Genomic DNA, 27351 nt, shown 5'->3' on the forward strand with positions numbered 1-27351 from the left:
CGAAGAGGCAAGAGAGAAATCCTGCCTTCGCTTCCGTCTTCGTTTGAGGTCTCGCGCGTTTCTACGTCCACCTTCCCTAAAGCAAAATTTGAAACTACCGCGGACCATGTAAGGAGCTGAGCGCAGACAGGGACCGAGCCAAGTTTAAATTAGGTAAAAAAAAAATAATAATACAGACGACCAAAAATGTTTTTTTTCCTCCCCAAGTATGTCACCAGCCAACCTACATAGGTTTTAGCCATGACTATGTAATTAAGCCATGGTTATCGTTAGCTAACATAATGAAATGGTAATGACCACCAGTTAACCGGCCAGGCTAAGCTAGTAAATGTTAAATAACATGGAAATATAACAAGGTTAAAACAATAATATTTTGCTAACATTTCATACCTTGCTGTGCCCTTGGCAGCACTCATAAACTCACAATGCAGTAAGTAACATTAAGCTAATGGTTTCCACATCAGACGTTTTGACATGTCAGAGCAGAAAACAGGTGTAACAACAGCATTAATTAATGATGGCTGCCCATATTTAGTCACCTCAGGACCTTGTATTTTGCCTTAGCAATACTAGAACTGCAAATGGATCAAACTCTGCCATGACTGCTCAATAGGCCTTTTTCCCTGATGATATTTCATCACTCTTAGAAAGGGAAAGGTGTAACTAATGAAACTGATATTTTTCAATTTGTGCACATTGGTTTGCTGTCACTGTATCATGGCTAAGAATAAGAAAGAGCCATATGAAAGTATATACTTTATTTCGACAAAATGAAAAAAGAAACCCTTAAGAACAGTTTGGGTGCAGGTACTTTTTTTCTGTATTTTTTCAGACTCGGTATCCGAAGATACTAAATATCAAAGGACTCGGATTGGGATCGGAGTAAAAAAAAACTGATCAGGACATCCCTAATTTTGCAACCAGTGGAGCTGCCAACTGCTGGCCTTTTGAAAGAATGCAGGCTTAAGGAACTTGCGCACTGGCTTCACTTTTCAGAGGCTATGTCCTCATACAGTTTGTGCATGGCACCTTGAGAAGCTCCAGAAGAGACATCCAGTCAGTCAAGGCACTAGTAACATCTCATTAAAAGTGTCAGCATATACCTAAGGAAAAGGAAACAAAAACTTGTCATCTATGTGTCAGAAAATGTAAATTAAAAAAATCAGTCAGTCAAATCAATAATGTTATCTATTATGTTGACTAGTAAGAAAAAAGAATGTGAAGAATTTAATCGTCAGTTTCTTTCTTCCAAAAAGCAAAGCACTGTGTGTCCAAGATCAACTTGACCCAGCAAAAACAATTAATTGGTTTAGAATTGAATGCCACACAAGTGCTAAAAAACCTACATCTGTAGAACGGGCAAGTAATATGACAGTGTTCTGGTGGACTGCAGCCAATAGCCACAAAATAGTTTCTAAATCCAAAAAGTCCAGTCTCAACACCTCTCAAACCTATTTCTCCATTCACTAAGTGATAATAAAACCTCAGTTTACTTAAGTGCTGCCTCCCCTCTTTGCCTGCTTCACAAAAAATTATACATTTCAGAGGTCTGTTCCTTATCAGTACAGAAGGCACACATTGTGAATAACACGGCAGTACAGGGAGTATTGTGCACAACAGCTCAAAAACAGGAAGAGTAACACTGAGAAAACAAAAAGCAACTTTTAAGAAACGTGTGCAGGAATGTGAGGATCTTTCTTGTTTATTTGAGTACTTTTATCTTTCATATTGTCTACAATCACTTTACTTGAATAGATTTTCGTAACTGTAAAAGTAAATATGAAAAGTGTGAATAGATATAGTGATAGTGTGCACTTGAAAGATAGGGACTCCTAAGAGGCTTCGCAAAAACATTTAAACTGCGGTTTCAGAGTGGGAGGTGATATCACAAATATGGAGGGAATTGACATGGGAGTCTGTGTATCCCATGGACACACAACTTGTAACTTTTAAATGGTTATAAAACAGTCTTGATGTTATACTGATGCCTCTACATGGTCTACATAAGCAAAAACAAGGCCATCAGTGACAATATCGGCTCTTTATACATGGTTATTCTTAATGCCTCTTACCAGGTCAGATTCCTAAAATTACAACTTTTTTTTTAAGTTGAATTACATATCATACAATGTACAACGTGGTGAAACTGATACTGTGCATTTAAGCCATCCTGAGTAGTGACCAACAGATTTTAGCCTTTGTTAGGGCCAGTGCATTAAATACAGAAATAGTGTTAACAAATACGTTGGATGTTTCTTTCACTCACTTCCAAATGAGATGAGTGAAATAAGTCAGATCAAGATCTTTACAACTCATATCTGTTGCGTCCATAGAGTATTACCAGAATCAGCAAACATTTTCATTTCCATAAATGCTTTGATTAAACAGTTAGATGGACAACATGTTTTATCATCTAATGCGACTCATTGAGACATGTTTAAAAGTCATTTAAATTATATGGAAACTTAAGAACAGAAACAGAAATTAATTCTTCCTTTGATTAAATAAGTCAACAATTGATCAGTGTGTGTGTGTGTGTGTGTGTGTGTGTGTGTGTGTGTGTGTGTGTGTGTAAATGTGTAGAGTCTGTACTGATGATAGCTTTTATCTTGTGGTCAGCTGAACAATTCTCTCTCCTCGCCTGTTGACTTCACATGTACCTGTCTGGAATGCTCTTTCTCTCTCTCTCTCTCTCTCTCTCTCTCTCTCTCTCTCTCTTTTACACACACACACTTAGCCACACACACACACACACACACAGACTGACACACACACACACACACACACACACACACACATAAAAGGTTTCGGTCTGTGGTCCTGCTCTCAGCTCAGTTTTGAGTGAGTAGGTGATGTATCAGGATTTGTGCTCATTCATCTTTTTTCCCTCTGTGACTGCAAAACACTTTGTGTTCTGAAAAGTTTGAAACACTTCGTCCTCTGAAACGTTTGATATCTAGCTGTGGTCTGACATTCACCAGAATGTCAGAGGACTCTCTGGTGCCTGGCTCCTTTGTGGTAGCAGACTATGTGGTATTTGCTCTTATGCTCGTGGTGTCTGCTGCAGTCGGAGTCTACTTTGCCTGGGCAGACAGGGACCAGCGAAGCTCGGGTGACTTCCTGATGGGGGGGCGAAGACTGACGGCCCTGCCTGTTTCCCTGTCCTTGACCGCCAGCTTCATGTCAGCCATCACGGTGCTGTCCAACCCAGCTGAAGTAAGGCCATTGCACATTTCTTAGGGACAAATTCAAAATCATCTCACTTTCAAATTTATTTGTGTCTGTTTAAGTCTGCAGAATTCATTTTTAATGCAAGGACACTTTTTTAATCAGGTGAGATGTATCACTTTCCCTGTACAGTTTACCTGATTTTCTAAGTGAATCTAAGATATAATGATGGATAAATAATCTTAAAACTTGAACTTCTGAGTGATTCATCCCACAAATGTAGTTATAAGCGGAAATTATTTAATACATTTACATAGTTTTTTAAAAAATGTACATAGAACAAAATAAAAATGCCCAAAATGGCCAAATCATTCAATACTAATTGACATTATCCATCTGTAGGTCTACCGATATGGAGCCAATATTGGATTTTATGGTATTTCCTATGTACTGACAATGGTGGTCACATCTGAGGTCTTTCTGCCAGTCTTCTACAGACTGTCTATCACCAGCACATATGAGGTGAGTGTTGTTACAGTCTGTTCTTTTAGATTCTTTTCTGTTATCAAAGGGGGAGAGTGTTGTCAAGGTTAGTTAGGCTGTAAATAGGAAATTAATTTTTGTCGGTGGTATACATTAGCAGAAGTCATGGGCTCCAAGGTAGAGCTTGGCTCCACATAAAGCAGAACACCTACTGCATGCACTACAAAATATTGTAGAGTTCAGGGGGGTTAGAGCACTGCAGTGGTTGTGTGATATTGAGATAATGGCAATATATTGTGAAGTCTTTAAGTTTCCCATGTTGCTTTCTCTGTTGTGTCAGTCAGTTGCTAATTGGAAGGTCTGTTGCTATATTGTTTAATAAGTGGGGGGGGTTTTGCCTCTGATTACTTGTCCATTTTTCTATTCTGTGACACCTTTATTTCAGTTTCTGGGCAGCAAGTTAAGGTGAATTACAAGTGCTCAGGAGTAGATATAAAAGGTGGTGGATAGAGGGTAAACAATGTGGGATCAACCATTGCACTTTTTTGTTTTTGTTGTGTAACTACAAAAAAAAAAACTTAAGTTGTGCTGGAGGGATACATAACACATAAGTACAACATGGGATGTCTCTGTCTTTATTCAGGAGCTGTTGTGGTGTCTCTGTGAAGGGTCTAACAAACAGTCCATTATCTATGTGTAGATAAACTCAGACTATTCTTAATACATGTGCGAGTCTTTGCATTTCAGGTATCTCCTTAATAGTGTTGAGTCAGAGTAGAAGGATCCTCCTTGCGCCATCTCCTGGTGCTTCCCTTCTTGGTCGCTGCTATCACTACTTTGAGTGGATATCTGTCTTCATACTGAACACTATCCCTTGTCAAGTTACCTAAATACAACACTTCAAATGTCTTTGGTATTTCATAATTCAATATCAGCTTTGCCTCAGATTACTCTTAGTTTCAACTTTCTTTCAACCCCTCCAGTTTATGCTGTATGTAACATCTAGTATACCAGTCTTCTTTGGATAATTGTATTTTGCTTTCTTTCAAGCACTACTCCTTAAGGATCCAAAGTGAGGGAAAGGATAAATGAGCGATTGCCTTTGTCTTAGGTTAAGTTGAATTGAACTGAATTAGGCCTGTGTCCAATTTGTGATAATGTATTTTCATGTCAATGTGTTATGTCTGTATCAAGTATCTGGAGCTGCGGTTCAACAGAACAATACGTCTACTGGGAACTGTGCTCTTCATTGCTCAGACAGTGAGTAAGAAACAGGTCAACACATAATGACAGGGCTTTGACCTCTGAGGGCAAGACATCAAACCTGACATCTGAGGGTCATTTATGTCTGTGTTTCTCTCCATCTGTCACAGATCCTCTACACTGGAATCGTCATTTATGCCCCAGCTCTAGCTTTAAACCAAGGTACTTTCAGTACATCCTTGTTATATTCATGAAACATTCCTGCAAGGAGGCACTTAAGGCTGCTTGCTTGTGCCCAGTGGAGTATGTCTGAAACCCTCCCTCTCTCTGCAGTAACTGGTATGGATCTGTGGGGTGCAGTTATTTCCACAGGCGTGGTCTGTACCTTTTACTGCACACTGGTACGTAAACACAGTAGACTGGGTGTTTTAAAATTGAATAAACTGGGTTCTTGAAATGTAATCATTTGTTAAGTACACTGAGTGTTTTCCCCAATATTTGTATTCTTTGAATTACTGGATTTTAATGTACAGTAAAATCAACATTTTTTTGTGGTCTACATTGCTACAGGGTGGTTTGAAGGCAGTAGTATGGACAGATGTGTTTCAGGTTGGTACAACTTTGAATAGTTTGCTAGATTTGTGAGGGAACTTAAAGTTGAACTGACTGGTAAAGCCAGTAATTACTGTGCATGTGTCACACCTTTTTGTGGTTGCCAGTGACAATACTGGTCATCGGTGTGTGGGCCACCACAGCAACAACCTGTAATACAAAAAATGGAAAAGGCATTACGTATTAACCACATTTCAATAAAAACACCAACATTTTGGCTCATTTTGGAATAATTAATTACACCTAGATGTTATTGAAGAATAGAAGTTTAAGTGCATTAAAATGGCAATTAAGGACTAAGACAATAAAGAGGAAAGATTTGGTAAGCAACCTATAATTTAAAAATGATTTCCCCTCCAGCTTGGTGTCATGCTCGCAGGATTCCTGTCTGTCATCATTAGGTCTGTGGTCTTAAAAGATGGAGTCCTCCCCATCATTTCAGATTCACAAGAAGGAGGGAGACTTAACTTTTGGGAGTGAGTATGTGTCCAAGGTACAGGTACAGCACATATTTGTCCTAATAATTTTTACAGAGCTGTTAGAACAGGCATGTAATGGGCCTGCATGAGACCAGATCGGTACACTGATAAACCATTATAGTACACAGTATGTTCTAGGGGTAAAGTTATATTCTTCCAATGACAAGAGAGAATCCTCTGTGTTTATGAAGCAGACACATTCAGACCATTTTCTTTGTGACCTTCTCAGCGGTGCTCTAAACCTGAATCTAAGTTTAATACAGCGAAACTATCATGGTATAAGCTGTCAAGGGCCCCCTAAATGCACTATTAGTGTTGGTCTTTGTGAGCCTCTTAGCCTTTTCCTTCAGGTTCTTTGAAAATGGTGGATGTCAGAGAAACAAGCCCCTAAACTAGGCATTAGTGAATCATTTCTGGCAGCACTTGAAAATCTTTTATCCTCAGGTTTTTACTGAAATTTAAACTGCCTTGTCCTTCTGTTTCAATAGCTTTGACACAAACCCACTGAGGAGACACACATTTTGGACCATATCAATTGGAGGGACTTTTGTCTGGGTCAGTATCTATGGGATCAACCAGGCCCAGGTTCAGAGATACATCTCCTGCAAGAGCATCATTCATGCCAAACTGTGAGTCCTGAAACATTATGTGATACAAATCTTGACAATATTGTCTCATTTGATTAAGAAATTCCAAAATGAGTGTACTGTAGAAGAGACAACGAGAAATAATGTCCGCAGACACCTTAGTATGGCTTTACAGTATCTTAGCTGGGAGTGTGCACATTTACCTTGGAAATATTAGATTTAGCACCATACTGGTAAACACTGCACACTCCCATATGATTTTGTCAGTTTTATTTCTTGAGATATGCACACATGCATTCATTTATGTGTTTCTAGTCCATGTCACTATTTACAGTTGTACAATATTTTCATCCATGTGCTCTTACAACTCAACAAGTTTCTTCTGTTTTCCAGATCTCTGTACATCAACCTGTTGGGCCTCTTGTCCATCTTGCTGTGCTCAGTGTTTGCAGGAATGTGCCTCTTCTCAGTCTATAAGGACTGTGACCCGTGGACTGCTGGACTAGTTTCTGCTCCTGATCAGGTACAATACAGAAAGGCATCACATGGCATGGCTCTGAGTTTTGGACACCAGTGTGTATACAGAACACACATACGGGTGTACACGTTAAAAAAAAAAAAAGGATTGTGCTGGGGTTAAAAATATTAATATCAGCCTTTTTGTGTGCTACCAAGATGGTCCAACTGAAAGCTTGACTGGAAAACCATTTTCTGTCACTAGTCAGCATCAAACCACTGACTCCTTTTTAACACCTACGCTAGGTTTGCATATATGCATGAATACATGGTCTCTAAATGTAGGTATGAATTAATGTATGTATGTATGTATTGTGCAACACCAACCCTCCTGATCATATATTTTAATCCAATGTCACATTTCTTTGGTAGTTGATGCCATATTTGGTGATGGACATCTTGAGAGACTATCCTGGCCTTCCAGGGCTGTTTGTTGCAGCTGCATATAGTGGATCTCTAAGGTTAATACATCAAAATTATTTCACTCATCAGATCCAATTGTTTTGTTTGTAACGATATAATGTATCATGTATATATTCAAAATTTATATTAGGTCAGTTATGTATTTATTTTCTGTAATAGCATGTTTAATGTTCATTACTTCAAAGTGTGATTGACAGGAAAAAAGGTTTGTATGATGGTTCTTCTTTGTCTAGACTGTCCATGATTTTGTCATTTCAACCTCAGCACAGTGTCTTCCAGCATCAATGCTCTGGCAGCAGTGACAGTAGAAGACCTGATCAAACCATACACCAGCATGTCTGAGAAACATCTGTCCTGGACCTCAAAAGGACTCAGTGAGTTTTTGCTCACAGTAATTCTGTTAAATTAGTTGTTTATTGAACCCTAACAACATAACATGAACGTTTAGGATTAGTGTCACTGTTTTGATAGCACAAATGCAGGCCCAGATTTTAAGGTATGATAAATAAAGAGGATTTATTTAAATGATAGTGGGGAAACAAAGGTGAATTGAGAGGAGAGATGGGAGATAGTTAGCCGAGGAAGAGGTCAGGAAGGCAATGAGTAATAGGAGGACCAGCTGGGCAGTGTGGATGGTGGTATAGTGCGACATAGTCTCTCCTCTTCCACTGGGCCACCATTGGACCTTTTATTTTAGAAAAAATATGTATTGTCACATGACATTTTGTTATTTATCCGTTGAAGAATAGCAGCCACGGTGGTGTATGTTAAGTGAAACAATATAGTTCACTGAGCAGTTTTACATAAAATCAAATTTATCCTTTAGATTGAGAAACATCACGTGTATTTTTCAGTTGGCAGATAAGCAGTAAGTTGGTAAGGTGGCGAATAAGCAGACAGCCAGACAAGATATTAGAATACGAGGAAAAGAGCAAACTATAAACTAGGAACAGTAGAGATGCATCAACTACAACTGTGACTGAAACAATGAATACAGTGATACAGGGGTGAGAGACAGATGGACAATCTAAACTGTCAATCTCAAGTTCCTTCCAATGTTGTTTGCAGGTCTCATATATGGGGTTCTGTGTATTGGAATGGCTGGACTGGCTTCACTCATGGGAGGGATCTTGCAGGTAGAGTGGATCTGTTAGTTGACAAGTCACAAGTGTTTAATTGTTAACTATACTTAGTTTGGTAGGCTTTAAGTTCATGATTTATGGAGGAATTAACCCTGCAATTTAAATGATATGTGCTTCTTTATACAGGCAGCAATCAGTATATTTGGCATCATTGGAGGTCCTTTACTTGGCCTGTTCACATTGGGTATCCTCTGTCCATTTGCTAACTCCAAAGTAAGCCTGTCCAACTCTATCTTTTTGTTGGTATTGTTATTCCAGTAACCCATGCTGACATTGAAAAGGATGCAAGTCCAGCATGTAAACAGATTTCACTCCTGATAAAGATTTGTTGCCCAAGTTTTTCATCCTTTAGATGTTAACAATGCTGACTGTTGTTTACCAGGTCTGGTATGAGATACTGTTTTTTGTTTTGTTTTGTTTCTTTTACGTAGATAGCAGCACAAATCATAGCACTTTCTCAAATACAGACCCTTCAAATGTCTATATGCCAATTTTATGTGCTTCTCTGAAAAAGACATTTAAACAATTTCAAAATGTCTTCTAGGGAGTGTTATTAGGCCTTATGTCAGGGCTGGTTGTGTCTCTGTGGCTGGGCATTGGAGCTCAGATATACCCTCCCACTCCTGCAATGACCCGACCTCTTTCACTAACTACTGAAGGCTGTAACTTCACAACTACAGACAGCTTCAACTGGACCTCCACTGTTCAGCCAACACAGCCAACCTCCATCACCGCAGCCCCAGTTAACAGAACCGATGGCAAGTAAGTGTGCAACTGGCTGTGATTTCCTATTGGTTTGATATAAATTGGGTTGTTTGGTATCCTCGGTTCAATAAGGGTAATGCCTACCAGTGCAATATCAAATCAGTGAGATGTTGCATGTTAGGAGTGAACAGTAAAAGCACAAAAAGCTGCATCAGTGTAGCAAGACATTACATAAATAAGCAAGAGACTTTTTCTTTTCTTTTCAAAAAACAAAAAGGACATGTAAAAGACATCAACATAGTGCATGTTGGTTTTTATTACTACGTATTATATGTGTATGTGTGTGTGTGTGTGTGTGTGTGTGTGTGTGTGTGTGTGTGTTGAAATTTGAGTTCATTTTATGTAAAGTAAAGCTAAATGCTACAAGCTAGTTACTGATGTATGGATTAATGGCTTTGTACTTTGTTTTTGTTTAAGCTCTTACATTGTTGTTGTTGGTCAGATATTAAGACAAGGTCACAAGGAATTGCTGATTGGAATAAAATACTTCCGACCACCACCAGTAAAAGCTTCATTCATTTTCAACTGGCACTACATATGTTGATGCCACAGTTTTGTCTGTTTGCAAGATTTCAATCCTTGTGCTCTGTTTTCTACTATTTTCTCCCAGCTCCAGGCCTCCGCTAACAGATAACTGGTACTCATTGTCCTACCTTTACTTCAGTCCTGTTGGAACCATAATAACCATCAGTGTGGGATTATTATTCAGCTTGTTCACAGGTAAATTACATAATTGAAATCTGGAATGTAAAAATTTACCTTAGTTATGTAAATAAAATCTGACTGTCAGACTGTTTTGTAATGAGCCTCAACGTTGTTGATGTGCTCTTTTGCATGCTTCATGAATATTTCAGGGGGCTGGAAGGTGAAGGTGGAATCAAGGCTTACATTAACAAAAGAAGACACAACTCTTTATCATCTTGTCAAGTTTTTCAAAGACACAGTAAGTGATGCAGCTGTGAAACAACATCAAATGCTACAGACTTGTAATAACTGTTGACATTCTGCTGTTTGTTGTTCCCTTTAAGGTCATGAGGCAGACAGGGCAGCTCGATCTGACAAGGGACAGAGAGAGGTTTGGTGGCCCTAATCCTGGTTTCTGTGACGTTGAACTGGACTTAACAAAAAGGAACATTCCAACGTGAAAGACAAGAAAGCATGACATATACATTTTGGATTTTTCAGACCAAGGTGCACTTAGCCAATAAAAAAAACTTTGCGGACCACCTGCCTACCCAACATCCCTGAAAACAATTGGCATATTTTGCCAGTATATTACAAATTACAGCATAGCCACTCACGTGTCATACTGTTTGTTGCCATCTTAATGGGATTAATTGTGTTGCTTTTTCTGAGACTCAGATGAAGTGATGTGTGGCTCCAAACTGGAGAATTCTAGTCTCAAAAAACCCGCTGAACTGATGGTTTTTGAAATAAATCGTAACACCAATATACTTATTTTATGCAGGCAGTGTCTGCTGAAGATAAATGCATGGACAAGTTTTGCCAAAACCTGTTGAGACATAAGTCATTTTATACTGGATATATTCTTAACATGATAGTAGGCTGACTTTGTAATTGTCTCAGTGTGGCTGCTGAAATTCAGGTCTGCGTCCATGATCACACTGAAGGTTTCTGGCTTGGTTTGTAGTTTTCAACACTACGGATCGAAGTTGAGCAGAAAACTGTTAGTTGTTCTCCCTTGGCTCCAAGAATAATCATTTCAGTATTATCTTTTTTTAACTGTAGAAAACTCTGATACATCCAATCACTGATTTGTTCAATGCATCCATTTAGCATTTAACTTTAACTTTCTTGATAATTAGTACCTAGTGTGTGTGGTCAGAACAATACCTTCTCTCATGTACTGTCCAGTATGCTGATACAGGGAACATAAACACAAGAAAAATCAAAATTTAGACATTAAATGTGTAAAAAAAATGAGAAGGAAGAGGGAAGTGCCAAAACTTAATTTTTTTTCATAGAGGACTATTGAGTGCAAAGCTGTGCACTGTTTGACAGTTTTTACTAATATTTTGAATACAGTAGTTTTATTTCTACTCTTGGTTCGACATACTAAAATGGATTCTCAGGTGGCTGGCTCCTTTGTGGTGGCAGACTATGTGGTGTTTGATCTCATGCTGGTGGTATTCGTTGCCCTCGGCTTCTGTTTTGCTTGGACTCCAGGGGGACAAAGATTTAATGCATTCCCCGTCTCCATGTACATGTCCGCAAGCTGCCTGTCATCCGTCACAATGCTGTCGAACCCGGCTGAGGTAAAGCTGACACAATGTTCTAGATTAGTGTTCAAATCCAAACAAAGAAAATGAAAAAAAGGAGATAGTAAGATCTTTTTCTGGTACGTAATGTTCCTGTTGTTTAAACAGAAGTTTACCTTGCTAAACAGATCCTTCAGTAATCAAATAAAAGAAATTACCAACCAAGCAATGTTGACCGAACAACAGTGTTGTGATAAGTGGTAATGTCTTTGGCAACTTACATAAGGAAAAAAATACCGCAGTTATATGTGGAAAAGCCACAGTAATCAACCCCGACTATGTCAGTTCCTTCTGTAGATATTTTCAGTAATTAGGGGCTGTGTATTTTAAACTAATACAGTTAAAACACAGGTCCAAGCAGGGCTTTATGTATATAAAAAACAAATGTGAAAGTCTGCTGACCCACAGGGATTACAGTGCACGTGGAGTACAGTGGTATCAATTTACACAGTCATTAATAAAACATGGTGACAGTGGTGAAGGGAAAACAGGATTTGATTCTAAAAAAAATGAAATTACATAATGATCAGTGATTTTGAGTCTTGACAACTGTACATAACATGCCTGTCTAAATGGAATATGAATAAATGGGTTCATTACATATAGTTTCGTGTTTTCAGTGGAATCGTCATTCATAGCCCAGCTCCAGCTTTCTGCCAAAGTGAGTTGCTTTTTTGTTCACGACGGGAGCTAAAAAGGCAGAAAAGGAGTGCGTTTTGTCAGGCCAGTATGAGACATCATTAGGTAAAATTTTGGGATTGGATTAGATTGTATCAGTACCACTTTTAGGACAATGTGACCTTTGTGATAAATACGATATCATCAGCATGTTGTGATAACAGATGCTGTCGCCTTCAGCTCCAACTTTAAGCCAAAGTAAGTTGTTGTCTGTCCACAGCGGTCAGTCAGGCTCACAGTTCACATCAGATTCATACACGATGACACTTAAAGCTGTTTGCTAACCTGTTCTCTCTTTCTTTCCAGTCATTGATCTGGATCTGTGGGGTGGAATTATTTCAACAGGCATTGTGTGTACTCTTTACTGCACATTGGGTAGTAAGTAACTACAGTCATAAGACAGCCTATATAAGTATCACCACTGAAAACAGGAAACAACATTGAATATTAGTAAAATATGATCCAACGATATTTTACACGATCCAGAATCTGGACCCATATTAAAAGCCTTGTATTTTATCTTCTGGCTTGGAATAATGCTCAACTTCCTGAAGTGAGAATGATAAAGGATCAGAATAATGCTTGGGCTTTTCCCAGTACCAGAGAGAGGAAATAATCAGTTTAACTTTAAACCTTTCATCTGAACTTTGAGTAATAGATGTTGATGTTTTTTTTTAACTGGTCTGGCAATGATTTTCTGACCATAAAAACAGGAATTTAAATTTCAGTGTTGTTTAACTAATTTGGAAACCATCCTTTTATTTTGATACACCAGCTTTGACGTAAACCCTCTGAGGAGACACACTTTTTGGACCATCGTCATTGGATCAACATTTAACTGGATCGCTGTCAGTGGAACAAACCAAACCATGGTTCAGAGATTCATCTGTTGGAAGAGCATCACTCATGCCAGAGTGTGAGTCACATTTTGCTCATTTTATTTGGCATTTCATGGAATCTTTCTTGGTCACTTTGGGATTATTGTTTTAGTATTACTGTGTCATGGGTTGGGTTGTTGTTCTTTTGACAATGGGCTAAACATAAAGTCTGCCATTGTATTCATGGCAGAAATTAAAAAGCAGTAAAGGAGCGGGGTTGTTCGGGTCAGAATGAGATAGTATTAAGTCAGATTTGAGATTGCATCAGTTCCACCTGTCAGGCAATGAGACATTAGACTCTGTGATAAAAAAAAAAAAACTTTATCAGTCTGTAGTGATAATAGATAATATACCAAGCACAATGTATTGTCTTAGAGAGCAAGAGAGCTTGAAAAGTGGGCGATGATGACCTTGATCTCTTTGTGACTAGTCACTGTGACTGTGAGCCACTGATGACACGTTTTGTATGGCTATGTAAATTTATCATGCTTCTAAAGACCCAGCTATTGGCCAGATTGCCGAGGACTGTGGAACACGGTCTGCATTTTTCCTTAATCTCACCTTCAACTCTACTGAGTGCTGCCCTTACCAAGGTTTGAACATAAAAACCATTGGGTCTAAAAGGGACTATGATTTCCTTGGACAGTCAGCTAACTGACTACACCACTGGGGAGACATGACTTATCATATACCTTCTAACAAGATGACACAATGACATCACATGTGTTAGACAGGGGTATTTTTGTCTGTTTAAACTTAAACACATCATTCTGCTTGATCCCTGACGGTTAACCATGAGACTGATCAGCACACCATTCAAAACTTTTGATATTTACACATTATGTGTGCGGACGAATGTCCAGAAATTTAGTTTCATAATGAGCCTTGTCAGTGTTTTGAGTTTTGTGGGGTCTGTGAAATAACAAACCCTAACTAATGTTAGGGGCAAAAATAGATAATAGATAAATAATATCCAATTTTTTCCAATCCGATTTTTCCCCCTTGCCCTCTTGTTTTCAAGTCCATCATTTTTATATGAACACTGTTAAAATAAATGTGATTACTGTTTTGACTGTGAATCATTTCATAATATTTCATGTTGTTTTTCTAAAGGGAGGTTTGTCCGGCCTTGTGTCAGGGTGGGTTGCTTCCTTGTGTCTGAGCATTGGATCCGTGATATCCACTCCCCCTCCTGCAATGACTCGACCTCTGTCACTGACCATTGACAGTTCAAACTTCACTACTACAGACAGCCTCAACTGGACCTCTGCTGCTCTTCCAACACAGCCGACCTTCATCACAGCCACCACAGCCACACTCCACAACTTTGATAACAAGTAAGTGTGTAACTGGCTGTAATGAATAAGTCATTGAAATAACTCTCAAAACTAGTTAAGTATGAAATCAATTCTGCTGGTTGTATATTCTTGTAAAATTCAAACCAGCAGTGTGGACTTTTAGATATTAAATGACGAGCCGTACGTTCAAGTCCTTGCTAAAAAAGTTCACACAGGTAAATGGTATCGTCTGACTAATTTAATTTCTGAAATATGACAGAAATTAATATCTCTGTTCTTATTTCCTTTCCATTTTAGTTATAATTCTTTAAATCTATTTCTTTACTTATATTTTTATTATTAGTGTTTTGTAATAATTAATACAAGAGTAAATGAATACAGAGGTAAATGATTACTGATTCAATCTACCATTCTGGTCAAGTCAACATGACCGTCCCTCATGTCAGGCTGTTTGATATACTGTCCTTTTAAAGTGGAATATAGGTTTTTTTTTATTAGATAGAATACCATTAATTAATCAATTCATACTCTTCAAAATAGTTCAAGTCTGCATTTTCTTAACTGCTCTAATGTAATCATTGTAGATATTCCATTATGAACTCCAAATAAAAACAGAATACAATGATTTGCAAATACTTTTTATCTTATAATCAATTGAATTACACTACAAAGACAAGATATTCAGTGTTCACAGTGATAAACTTTATTGTTTTTTTTGCAAATATTCACTCATTTCGAATTAGATGCCTGCAACACGCTCTGAAAGAGCTGGGACAGTGGCAACAAAAAACTGGGAAAGTTGATGAAAGCTCAAAAAACGTCTGCGAAACATTGCACAGGTGAGCAGGTTAATTGGGGCAAGTACCATGATTGCTTTTAAAAGGAGCTTCCCCAAAAGGCTCAGTCGTTCACAAGAAAGGATGGGGCAAGGTTCACCTCTTTGTGAACTACTGCTTGAGTCGAACAGTTTAAGAACAATGTCTCTCAACATACAATTGCAAGGAATTTAGGGATTTCATCATCTACAGTCCATAATGTCATCAAAAGATTCAGAGAATCTGGAGGCTCTGCACGTAAGCAGCAGGGCAAAAAACCAATGAATGCCAGAGACCTTTGATCAGTCAGGCAACAGTGCATCCGAAACTAACATCATTCTGTAAAGATTATTACCATGTGGGCTCAGGTATACTTTGGAAAACCATTGTCAGTTAACACAGTTAACGATCTACAAGTGCAAGTTAAAACTCTACCATGCCAAGCGAAAGCCATATTTCACCAACATCCAGAATCACAGCCGGCTTCTCTGGGCCCGAGCTCATCTGAGATGGCCTGAACAGTGGAAAAGTGTTCTGTGGTCTGATGAGTCCATGTTTCAAATTGTTTTTGAAAATCATGGACGTTGTGTCCTCTGGGCCAAAGAGGACTGTCCTGATTGTTATCAGCGCAAAGTTCAAAAGCCAGCATCTGTGTTGGTATGGGGGTGTGTTAGTGCCCATGGCATGGGTAACTTGCACAGCTGTGAGGGCACCATAAATGCTGAAACATTCATACAGTTTTTGGAACAACCATCCACCAGCCATCCAAGCAACATCTTTTTCAGGGACATCCCTGCTTATTTCAGCAAGACAGTGCTAAGCCACATTCTGCACGTGTCACAACAGCGTGGCTTCGTAGTCAAAAAATGCAGGTACTAGAGTGGCCTGCCTGCATCCCAGACGGGTCTCCTATTGAAAATGTGTAGCACATTTTGAAGCTCAAAATACGACAACGGAGCCCACGGACTGTTGAGCAAATGAAGTTGTACATGAAGCAAGAATGGAAAAGAATTCCACCTTCAAAGCTTCAACAATTTCCTCTCTCCCCAAATGCTTATTTGGAAACTGAGTGTTGTTTAAAGAAAAGGCGATGTAACACAGTGCTAATCGTGCCCCTGTCTCAGCACTTTTGGAACCTGTTGCAGGCATCAAATTCAAATTAACTGAATATTTGCAAAAAACAACATATTTGATCAGTTTGACCATTAAATATCTTGTCTTTGTAGTGTATTCATTTGAATAAAAGTTGAAAGGGATTTGCAAATCATTGTAGCCTGTTTTTATTTACATTTTACACAACATCCCATCGTAATTGGGTTTGTATAATTTAATTGGAACAGGGTCAGTGCAAATCAGTAAAAATCCCTGAAAATATGCTAGCAAAGAAGTTTTTATCTGTAGTCTCAGCCCTGTGCGAAGCACACAAACTAAAGTCAGCCTTAAATCACAAGTTTACATGTGTTTAAACTGATAAAGCAGATTGGCTTCTAGCTGACGCTCTTCAACTCCTCTTTAACCTGACATACAATAGCTACTCAGGGTGGGAGGAGCCATTCCTTGAATATTTTTTATTGGAAGAGACAACTGTTTGCATGCAGGTTTTCCCAGCTCAGAGGGTTGCATTTTTCAGTATATGACAGGAGGGAAACAATGCCACTAACTAGAGACTGATATCAGCTGCCAACTTTTTTTTTTCTACTTTTCCCTCTTCAGGTCATGAGAAGAGCAGGAAAGCAAGATGGAATATGGCGAGGAGAAAGCTGGCAACACAAATCCTTCCTTCTGTGACACTGATGCAGACTTATAAATGTTTTATAGATGTTTGTCAGAAAAAGTCTGGATTCAATGTTGTTAGTTTTTTTGTTATGTTCCCTTAAAAATAAAGTAGGACAAATTTTTATCCTTTAGTCTTCTGCAAGAAGAGTCTCACTGTGGAATTATAAGTCAGCCTTTTCATAGGTAAATTAAACATATACTGTGTGTTCATTAAATGTGTCTTAAAAATGTGCTTTGGTTATGAAAATCAGATCTCTTTTGTGTTTTTACATGTATTGTATATTTCAGGAGGCTGGAAGCATGACGTGGGATCACGGATTACATTAAAGAAAGAAGACACAACTCTATCATCTTGTCCAGTTTTTAGAAGACACAGTAAGTGCTGCAGCAGTGAGGCAACATCAGATGCTTCAGAATAATAACAGCTCTTGAGGTGACAAGGGACAGAGAGAAATGTTTGGCAGCACTAATCCCGCTTCCTGTGATGTTGAGCTGAAATTAACGATAAGGAGCACTCCAATTCCAATGCATTTTGGCTTCAGTTATTTTTTTCTATGGTCTAATACAACTCAGTGTCAGTGAATGAGTTAAATTACAAACAAGAGTTCCTCTGTCACCCCAGATCGGATCCTCCCCTTAAGAATTAGTTATATATTAACTCTTCATGTTAAATATTGTTGTTTTGGTATATATATAATTAAAATCATGCCAGCTGGCAGGTGGAATAAAGGTTAGTCATTTCACCTGCACTTCACTGTCATGTTAGGAGGTGATGGATTTCTATTCAAAGCTGCAAACTGAACAGTTTGAATAACTGAATACTTCTGTCATTTCCAGTTTTGGTCCAACAGGCAGAAATGTCAGGGGATTCTCAGGTAGCTGGCTCCTTTGTGACTGCAGACTATGTGGTGTTTGCTCTCACGCTGGTGGTATCTGCTGCTGTCGGTTTCTATTTTGCCTGGGCCAGCAGGGGCCAACAAAGCTCCAGGGACTTCCTAACAGCGGGTCGAAAATTGACTGCTTTGCCCGTCTCCATGTCCATGACTACAACCTACATGTCATCCATCACAGTGCTGTCCAACCCAGCTGAGGTAAAGTTGATACAGTGTTTAAGATTAATGTTCAAATGCAGAAATACGTGAACAAAAACACAAAAGAGATGTTTTTCTAGCAGTAATCAAGTAATCAAGTTGTTTTCACCGCAGTTACCTTGTTTTTGATTGAGCCGTTTCTTTGCCCATCAGCATTCGTTTAGAATGACACACTGGAGCAGCAGACCTCTTGAAAGAACACTGATGACTTTCTTTTAGTTATGTTTTCTTTAATGTACAGCGATCTACCAGAACTTTAGAGAAAACACGCAGATGTATATTTCAGCCTCTGAAAACAGAAGGTTTTTGTTCTTTGGCGGTTTACTCTTGTGCTTTTAGGAAACCAACTAAACATGTTTATTAGAAATATTTAGTTATCCAAGAACATAAAATAACACCCATATAGATGTTATTTATTAGTTTACATTGTTATTATTCAATGTAAAATGAAAGTCCATTGCGTTGTTTTATTCACTGTTTCATTATTTTGTTTTAGGTCATTTCATAGAGAACTTCACTAATTGAAAATACACTTGCATTGTAGGTGTACCGCTTTGGAGCCATCTTTGCTTACCTTAGTGTTTCCTATGTATTGTCAACGGTGGTTGTATCGGAGGTCTTTCTCCCAATCTACTACAGGCTGGGCATCAACAGCATTTATGAGGTAAATGAGATTTATGAGGTTTTGATTTCAGGTGAGTGTTTCTCTGACAAGCTAGTCTGTGGTCATCTCACTGTGCATTTTATAGTGTGGTTTGTTGACATACTGAGTACCATCAAAACTGACGTGGTTATTATTATTATAGCTGTTGCATTATTGTAGAGATACAAGTTGGCTGTTCTACTGTAAGAAAATAATAAAAGTGACAGTGAATTATCAAAGATTAAGGCTGATGTGGCCCTGATCAAAAAATCTTAACTTGAATCACAAGTGCTGGTAGGAAGGAGGAAAAAAGGAGACATCGCCGGAGACTGGAGGGGGAACGCAACACCAACCTGTTCCAAAGCCAGATGTGGCAGATGATTCAAAATATAAATCTACAATATTTACATTTACACCTACTACATGCACGGGCATGCGGGGGCTTCGCACTCAGATGTCATTCTACAATCCTGATGTTGTGAAATGAACTTTTGAACCTTTAGCCCTTTTCAGATTCCACGATAGCGCTATAAAGGCTTGCCCTCACATTACCTTTATATTTTCACACTGCACCGAACAGCATCAGCATAATATTTACTGAAAGCAGCAGTGGAATGATGCTCTCCAAATAGTGTTTCGACAGATGAAATGTCATAATGATCAGTGGTTTTGAGTCTTGACAACTTCACACAACATGCCTGTCTAAAGAGAGTACGAATAAATTGGTTCATTACATAAAGTTACATGTAAAATTGACCCTCCACAATGTCTTTCTATACATGTTATGTTTCTGTCAAGTATCTGGAGCTGCGATTCAACAAAGCAACCCGTCTGCTGGGAACTGTGCTCTGCATTCTTAATATAGTGAGTATGAAAGAACACATAATAACACCAGTTTGACCTCTGAGGGCAGCACATCGGACACCTGAGGGTCATTTATGATTGTATAATTTCTCTCTGTCTGTCACAGACCCTCTTCAGTGGAATCGTCATTTATGGCCCAGCTCTAGCTTTCAGCCAAAGTGAGTTGCTTTTTCGTTCTCGACAAGAACATCATACATGATGACACTTAAAGTGGTTTGATAACCTCTTCTCTCTCTCTTTCCAGTTGTTGATCTGGATCTGTGGGGTGGAATTTTTTTAACAGGCATCGTGTGTACTCTTTACTGCACATTGGTTAGTAAGTAACTACGGACGTAAGACAGCATGTGTTCGGTATGTACAGTAAGGTACAAAATCAAATGTCAACTGGCTTATCAATCTCTCCTTTGACCCACTGGTTAACTGAATTTTATGATGCACAATGCAACACATTAAAATACATACGGGTCTCCCACCTCCATATTCTCAGCTGGAAGCCTAAGCATCTCTTTCAGCCAGAGAGCATTCCTGATTGGTTGACATGCTTGATGTTTGCTTGAGATACCTGGATTTGAATTGAGATATCATTGCAACATCTGTTTGTGGTCTGCATTGTTACAGGGTGGACTGAAGGCGGTGGTGTGGACTGATGTGTTCCAGGTAAGCCTCTAGTAAGAAAAACTACACAAAGAGATGCTGGTGCGGCTTGTGCACACTTACAATGAATATACTGTACAACAGCGTTTCATACATAGCACTGTAACCACCCACAAAAAAGGAAATACATTAAATATTACTACAATTTCATCCAAATCTTGACTATATTTCTGAATAATACTGAATTAATTAGACATAATCCACGTAAAATAGTTAAATGCAACAACCTCATATAACCAGATCCAGTCTGGACCCAAACTAAAAGCCTTGTATTTTATCTTCTAGCTTGGAATAATGCTTGCAGGTTACCTGGCTGTCATCATTAAGGCTGTGATATTACAAGGAGGAGTTCCCACCATCATTTCAGATGCACAACAAGGAGGGAGACTCAACTTTATCGAGTGAGTATGTTAAAGGATCAACATGATATAGTTGCTGGAGTTTTTTTCCCAGTGCCAGAGAGAGGAAATAATCAGTTGCATTTAAACCTTTCATCTCAGCATCTAACAGTAATAGATGTTATTTTTTTGTACTGGCAGGGCAATGATTTTCTGACCATCTCAACAGGACTTTAATTTCAGTGTTGTTTAACTGAATAGGAAAACGTCCTTTTATTTTGTTACACCAGCTTTGACATAAACCCTCTGAGGCGACACACGTTTTGGACCATCGCCTTCGGAGCAACATTTAATTGGATTGCTGTCAATGGGACGAACCAAACCATGGTTCAGAGGTTCATCTGCTGCAAGAGCATCACTCATGCCAGAGTGTGAGTCACTTTTTAACTTTTCAAGAAGAATTAGTCAGAGTGAGTGGAGTATGTTTCTTTGATAATGAGCTCAGCACAAATTTGGATTTTTATACTTGGCTGTTGCCAGATTTGGAAATTTCAAAATCTGCTGGTAGTGGCTTCTCAGAGTAAATGTAAAGTCCCTCTAGTAGTGACTTGATGTTTGTCTGGTTCTAATTTTGATCTTTTGATCTATGACTTAGATCAGTGATTAAATGTAGTGCAGGTGTACCTTTAACATTTAAATAGATAATGAACAACTTTATTTTTGTCAGATGAAGTGACAGATTTACTCTCATCTCTGACTGTCAGGATTAATTAGTACTGACATCAAACAGAGCTCATATAGCATTAAAGTCATCTCAGGGCATATCAACCTGTCAAAAGGGTAAAATTGGTAGCCTATTAACACATCACAGTTAATATGAATAATCTAGAACAGTGGTGTCAAACTGATCCAGTAAAGGGCCATGTGGCTGCAGTTTTTCATTCCAACCAAGCAAGAACACACCTGATCCAAATCAGGATCAATTGGCTGATTTTCTCAGGCTGTAATTGTTTGTGTCCATGTATTTTGCATTTGGTTGTATTGAGTTTGTCTGTCTCTTTCTTGGTCCAGAGCCCTGTACATCAACATGTTAGGTCTGTGCACCTTCCTGACGGGTTCAGTGTTTGCAGGGTTGTGCCTTTATTCAGTCTATAGGGACTGTGACCCATGGACGGCTGGACTTATTTCTGCTCCTGATCAGGTATGACCGAGAGATGCACAGCATAGCCGAGTTATGGTTGTCAAGAGTTTAAACACAACAGACACACACTGTGTGCCCGTGTACAAGTAGACAACAAGGAATGTACTTTGGGTGTAACCAATTCTTTGATGTTTTCTTATCATGTATGTTAATCCCTGTGATCCCTACTCTACAGCTGATGCCCTATTTGGTGATGGACATCATGACAGGCTATCCTGGCCTTCCCGGACTGTTTTTTGCAGCAGTATGTAGCGGCTCGCTAAGGTTTGTATGTTATAGTTGCTAGAATATTTACACACAGCCCTCTTCAGGTAACTGATGTGATTCGCACCCAATTTCAACTCCAAAGTGCCACAGGCTGTTAAAAATGTGTATAAAGATGATGGTTCTGCTAATTTTTTGTAATGTTGTTGTCATTTCACCCCAGCACAGTGTCTTCCAGCATCAATGCACTGGCTGTAGTAACACTAGAGGACATGATCAAACCGTACACGAACATGTCTGAGAAACACCTGTTCTGGATGTCCAAAGGACTGAGTAAGTGGATGTCCTTGTCTGCAGGTTAACCTGTACATCAGCAAAATGATTTACCTGACGAGCATCACTATGTGACAGAGGCTGTAACTCTGTTAACTAAATTGTCCAGAATCAAAATGCCACTCTGACATGATTGGATTGCAGGTGTCTTCTATGGTGTTATATGCATCAGCATGGCTGGACTGGCCTCAGGCTTGGGAGGGATGATGCAGGTATAGTAGATCTTTTAATACACAAGCATGATAACTTCTGGATGGATAAATCTAAGTGAGAACCATCTATGTTTTGTTAGTTTGAAAACATTCTTACAGTATAACTCAACAACCAACCAAACTGCTTCAAAAGCCTGATAAAACTGAGGCAAAACTGTAGATGTGTGTCTCCTTAAACAGGCAGGGGCCACCGTTTCAAGTGCCTTTGGAGGTCCATTAATTGGTGTTGTCACATTGGGTATCCTCTGTCCGTTTGCTAATTCCAAAGTAAGTATGTCCTCTTTAAACAATAGCTTTCGCTTCTTCCAGTTTATTTAACTCGTGAAAAAATTAAACAAAGAGAGGAATTAAGAAAATCGAAAATCAAACGCTTTCCTTCACTTCTACCGTTTGCTGCTTATTTTTTTATTTTGACTTGGAATGATGGTATTAAAAGAAATATAACCGCAAATGTCGACAGACAGGGTCCAAGCACAATGTATGGTTTCAGAGAGCAAGAAAGCTGAAAACATGCGATGACCTGATCACTGTAAGATTATAATTATAGCTGAAAATATTAGTATTAATATGGTGTTAACGGTTATCATGTAGACCACTGACTTGACCAAACACTGAACCATTTGCATGTGTTAGAACATATTCAGCCAGGAGAACTGCAGCCACAGACACTGTCTTCCCCTGTCTCTACTCAAGGTAGCCAGGTAGGCAGGCAATGATCCCTTAAACTGTTCCAACACAATGAAATCACTCCTTTATAATTGTCTACCTTCAAAGCAGAGCAGCAGCGATTGAAATGAGCCAAAACACTTTGCACAAATTCAGCATGGGTTTGCTTGTCCCCTTTCTTCCAGTCCCTGAATACCTGCCTATATGCCTCAGTAACTCTGTAATATGTCCTTTAGGACGGCACCTTTACCTTTAGCATAATTAGCGCTTCCAACAGAACTAAGGGTAGAAATAAAAACCTGGGCCTTGTGTGTGAAAACACACTGCAACAAAATTTTCTGGCTATCTGGCCATCCTCTGACCTCTGCCACTGCCACACTGACCAGTGTAAGAAATGCGTCTGGGTCTTTTTTTTAATCAAATCTAGGCATTAGGCGCAAACTTCCCCCGGTATAAAACACCCTCAGGGAGGCACTGGACCAGCTCGCTGTTTACCACTTATTACCCATTTTTTACTTCCATCGAAGAGACATAAATCAGTGTCCACAACTTCTACTTTATCTGTAGTTGAGGGTTTATTACATCAGCTTAGCAAGGGCAAAGCATGCAGCTCAAAACTTCTCAACTATCATTCATTACCAAGAATACCTATTGATAAAAAAAATCACAATTAAGTAAATAAAAGATTGATCTAAAAGTCCAAACCCCATGTATGCAGAGTGAACAAAAGAACTCCAATGTCCAGATTATAATCCATAGATGGTTGGTAAAAATGGTTAATCCTTCCTGTGCTTTGTTTTCCTTAGATTGAACTGTGAATCTCTTGAGGCAGAACATCGTGTACTCTGTTCCTGCGATTTGTATACTCTCCGATATGGCCTTCTATTGCTTACGAGGGAGATTTTGCTAACTTCCTTATAGGTCCATGCAGCTGCTTCTAGTGGCACGATGACGTGCTCTTCATCTGTTGCTCCCCTTTTGCTTCACAAACTCATTGCAAAATCTCAACCTTTACCCAACTACAGCTTCTATGTTAATTTTGTCTGATTAATCTATTTCATTCGATTCTGGCCAGTTTGTAGAGATCTCAACTCTTTTGTCAACATCCAAAGGAAAGAAATAAGGCAGTCTGAGTCACCCAATACACAACCACAGGGAGATTGAGTGATTATGGAGCGTCCCCTTATAACTGCCTAGCCCAAACTGACTTAACTGCACCCTATGAGTACTGGCGGTGGGTATTTATGCACCCACAAACTGTCTATTGGGGGAGACAAACTGCCCCAGCCAATACTTCAGGGTGCTCCCAAGACAATGTTACTAGTTGCATGGACAACACACAAAAATAACAAACTGAAAGAAAGAAAAAAAAATCAGTAAACTCTCCTTGTGAGATGACTGCTGCTACAGCTGGGGTCGTCACACTCGCTGACACTCAAAGCGACCACGCCCTTAATTAAACAGAGTTGTAAGACTTCTATAGCATTCAAACTAATGAGTGGCTTAAAAATTCACCCCCATGCAGTTGTCTTGGGTGAAAATTGGCTATAGAGACCAAAACTGTGTTTTGTACCAGGGTTTTCTGATGTAGAGTTGGGCGTTTTAACATAGGGTCACCTCCCTTTTGCAGCCAGCATCAAGTGGCCATTCAAGGAAGTGCAGTTTTTAATATCTGTACTTTCACAGAGGGTGCCATTTGCCAAATTTGTTGTTATAACGCCACCATCTGGTTACCTGGAATATTTTTCTCCTTCTGAGTAGCAGGTGAGATTTCCAACATATGTATGAAGTTTCTCAGACCCAGAAGCTTAATCTCTTAAAAAAAACAACCTGCACCTTCACTGCATGCGCCCTTATTAAAGGATAATGACACATCTTATGCTACAATGAGAAGATCTCCTGGAAACTTTGTTTCAAACCAAGTCTTTCTCTATGTTCCAGTTTGGGGAAAATAAAGTACTCCATCATGTCAAGTCAATCAATTTAATATAAATATTGTCTGTTCTTTTTTTTTTTTTTTGACTCTGAGTCATTTCATGATATTTCATGTGCTGTTTTTTCTTAAGGGAGGTTTTTCCAGCCTTGTGTCTGGGCTGCTTGTGTCCTGTGGTCTGAGCATTGCATCCGTGATATACCCTCCCTCTCCTGCAATGACCCGACCTCTGTCTCTGACCATCGACGGTTGTAACTTCACAACTACAGACAGTCTCAACTGGACCTCGACTGCTCTTCCAACACAGCCGACCTTCATCACAGCCACCACAGCCACACTACAGTAAGTGAAGAGCCATTACATTCAAGTCCTTGTCAAACGCGTTCACACTGTAGCATCAATGGTATGGTCAGGCTTATGTAATTCATAAAATGTGACAGAAATTGATGCTTCTGTTTTTAATTATTTATTTTTTGCCTTTGTTTAATTCCCCTATTTATTTACTTTGCCGTATAACTTTCTATTCTAAATATTTATTCATCTTTAAATGTTTTCCTTTACGTACACATCTATTATTTGTATTTTCTGAAAAGGGTCTGCTGTAGTAATTAATAAAATGGTGGCTGACTGACTGACCAGTCATCATGATCATCCCTTCAGTCAGGCTGTTTGATATGTTTTTCAGTTACAATAAATAATAAATCCATATTGTTTGTCCATCTCTGCCGAAGAGCTCAAATTAAACAGAATATAATTTAACTGGAAATGAATGTGCACTCGTGCTGACACATTACAATGACTGAACATACTGTTTTCTGTCACCACCAGACCTCTGCAGGCAGATTACTGGCAGGCTCCTTCTTACCTTTACATCGGCATCATCGGAGCTGCAACATCTGTCATTGTGGGACTGATAGTCACTCTGTTAACAGGTACAGAAATATATTCTGTTGGCACTGGTTAGAAATACATCAGATGTCATTGTCTTACTGTTTTGTACATTTCAGGAGGCTTGGGGACCAGGGTGGAATCAAGGCTTACATTACTGAAAGAAGACACAACTTTGTATCACATTTTCACTTTTATCAAAGACAGAGTAAGTGCTGCAGCTTAGTTCAGTTTAATCTACTTATTTCTCAGGGTCAGTGCAAATCAGTAAACATCCCTGCAAATATGTAAGCAAAGATTTTTTTATCTGTAGTCTCAGCCCTACATGAAGTACTGAAGTCAGCCTTAAACAACATGTTTACATGTGTTTAAATTGATATGGCAGATTGGCTTCTAGCTGAGGCTCTTAGTGGGATGATTCAGTTTCGTCTTGTGACTCCTCTTTAACCTGATATTTAGTTGAGACTTACAATAAATACTCAGAGGGGGAGGAGCCATTCCCTGAATACTTTTTATAGGAAGACACATATGTTTGCATGCAGGTTTTCCCAGCTCTGAGGGTTGTAATTTTCAGTATATGAGAAGGAAACAATGGCACTAACTAGAGACTGATATCAGCTGCCAACTTTTTCTTTCTAATTTTCCCTCTTCAGGTCATGAGAAGAGCAGGAAAGCAAGACCTGATGGAATATGGCGAGGAGAAAGCTGGCAACACAAATCCTTCTTTCTTTGATACGAACTTATAAATGTTTTATAGATGTTTGTCAGAAAATGTCTGGATTCAATAATATGAAGTATAAATAAAAATGAAGTAGGACAGATATATATCACTTAGTCTTCTAGAAAAGTCATTAAAGATTTGAATATTTTTATTGGATTAAGACAACTGCTTTCCACAGCAGGATATCAGACCTTTAAAAATGTTTGTCTGTATTTTTTGTTCCCTATAATATTGTGATCATTAATACATTTGAACATGTAATTACAAATCAAAACTGAAGTATCAATTAGGAAATACAGTGCTGATGTTTCACTCTGACATTTAATATGTTACTAATTCACTGAAGTTTCATCAACCTAATATTTACTCAACTCAATCTTAGACTGATAAGTTGAGGCTACATCAGATGCTACAGTATAGCTTTTTCCAGCTGAGGCTTTTATCTGAGGTCAAGTCCTTTTCACCATTTAGTGATTTTAGAAGGGTTGTACGTGCCTTTAT

At 38.8% G+C, this 27351-nt stretch overlaps 2 protein-coding genes across 5 annotated transcripts; both read left to right on the forward strand.

The window, feature by feature from the left end:
• Window positions 1-37: 37 nt before the first annotated feature.
• Window positions 38-12262, forward strand: slc5a8 (solute carrier family 5 member 8). Of its 2 annotated transcripts, XM_037120875.1 has the most exons (18): window positions 38-153; window positions 3068-3216; window positions 3571-3690; window positions 4846-4911; window positions 5025-5076; window positions 5188-5255; window positions 5425-5463; window positions 5827-5942; window positions 6434-6574; window positions 6926-7055; window positions 7421-7509; window positions 7736-7845; window positions 8540-8607; window positions 8740-8826; window positions 9158-9375; window positions 9989-10098; window positions 10233-10321; window positions 10407-12262. In XM_037120875.1, the coding sequence occupies exons 2-18, from the start codon at window positions 3124-3126 to the stop codon at window positions 10521-10523; spliced, it is 1713 nt and encodes a 570-aa protein (XP_036976770.1). In that variant the 5' UTR covers window positions 38-153; window positions 3068-3123; the 3' UTR covers window positions 10524-12262. The 2 variants fall into 2 exon arrangements, with proteins under 2 accessions (XP_036976770.1, XP_036976769.1); XM_037120874.1 differs by lacking the exon at window positions 38-153 and having other exon boundaries at window positions 2827-3216.
• A 433-nt stretch (window positions 12263-12695) lies between these two features.
• On the forward strand, window positions 12696-26959 carry LOC119032089 (sodium-coupled monocarboxylate transporter 1-like). Of its 3 annotated transcripts, none has more exons than XM_037120878.1 (21): window positions 12696-12713; window positions 13111-13251; window positions 14327-14550; window positions 17040-17285; window positions 17391-17477; window positions 17940-18193; window positions 18738-18857; window positions 19635-19700; window positions 19807-19858; window positions 19945-20012; window positions 20319-20357; window positions 20640-20755; window positions 20983-21123; window positions 21764-21893; window positions 22069-22157; window positions 22321-22430; window positions 22575-22642; window positions 22823-22909; window positions 25375-25583; window positions 26070-26173; window positions 26783-26959. In XM_037120878.1, the coding sequence occupies exons 6-21, from the start codon at window positions 17960-17962 to the stop codon at window positions 26860-26862; spliced, it is 1713 nt and encodes a 570-aa protein (XP_036976773.1). In that variant the 5' UTR covers window positions 12696-12713; window positions 13111-13251; window positions 14327-14550; window positions 17040-17285; window positions 17391-17477; window positions 17940-17959; the 3' UTR covers window positions 26863-26959. The 3 variants fall into 3 exon arrangements, with proteins under 3 accessions (XP_036976773.1, XP_036976772.1, XP_036976771.1); XM_037120877.1 differs by lacking the exon at window positions 22823-22909 and adding an exon at window positions 26249-26337; XM_037120876.1 differs by lacking the exon at window positions 12696-12713 and adding an exon at window positions 26249-26337 and having other exon boundaries at window positions 13102-13251.
• The last annotated feature ends 392 nt before the right edge of the window (window positions 26960-27351 follow it).

The sequence above is a fragment of the Acanthopagrus latus genome, chromosome 14 (genome assembly GCF_904848185.1).
Source record: "Acanthopagrus latus isolate v.2019 chromosome 14, fAcaLat1.1, whole genome shotgun sequence".
In the NCBI taxonomy this organism is placed as follows: domain Eukaryota; kingdom Metazoa; phylum Chordata; class Actinopteri; order Spariformes; family Sparidae; genus Acanthopagrus; species Acanthopagrus latus.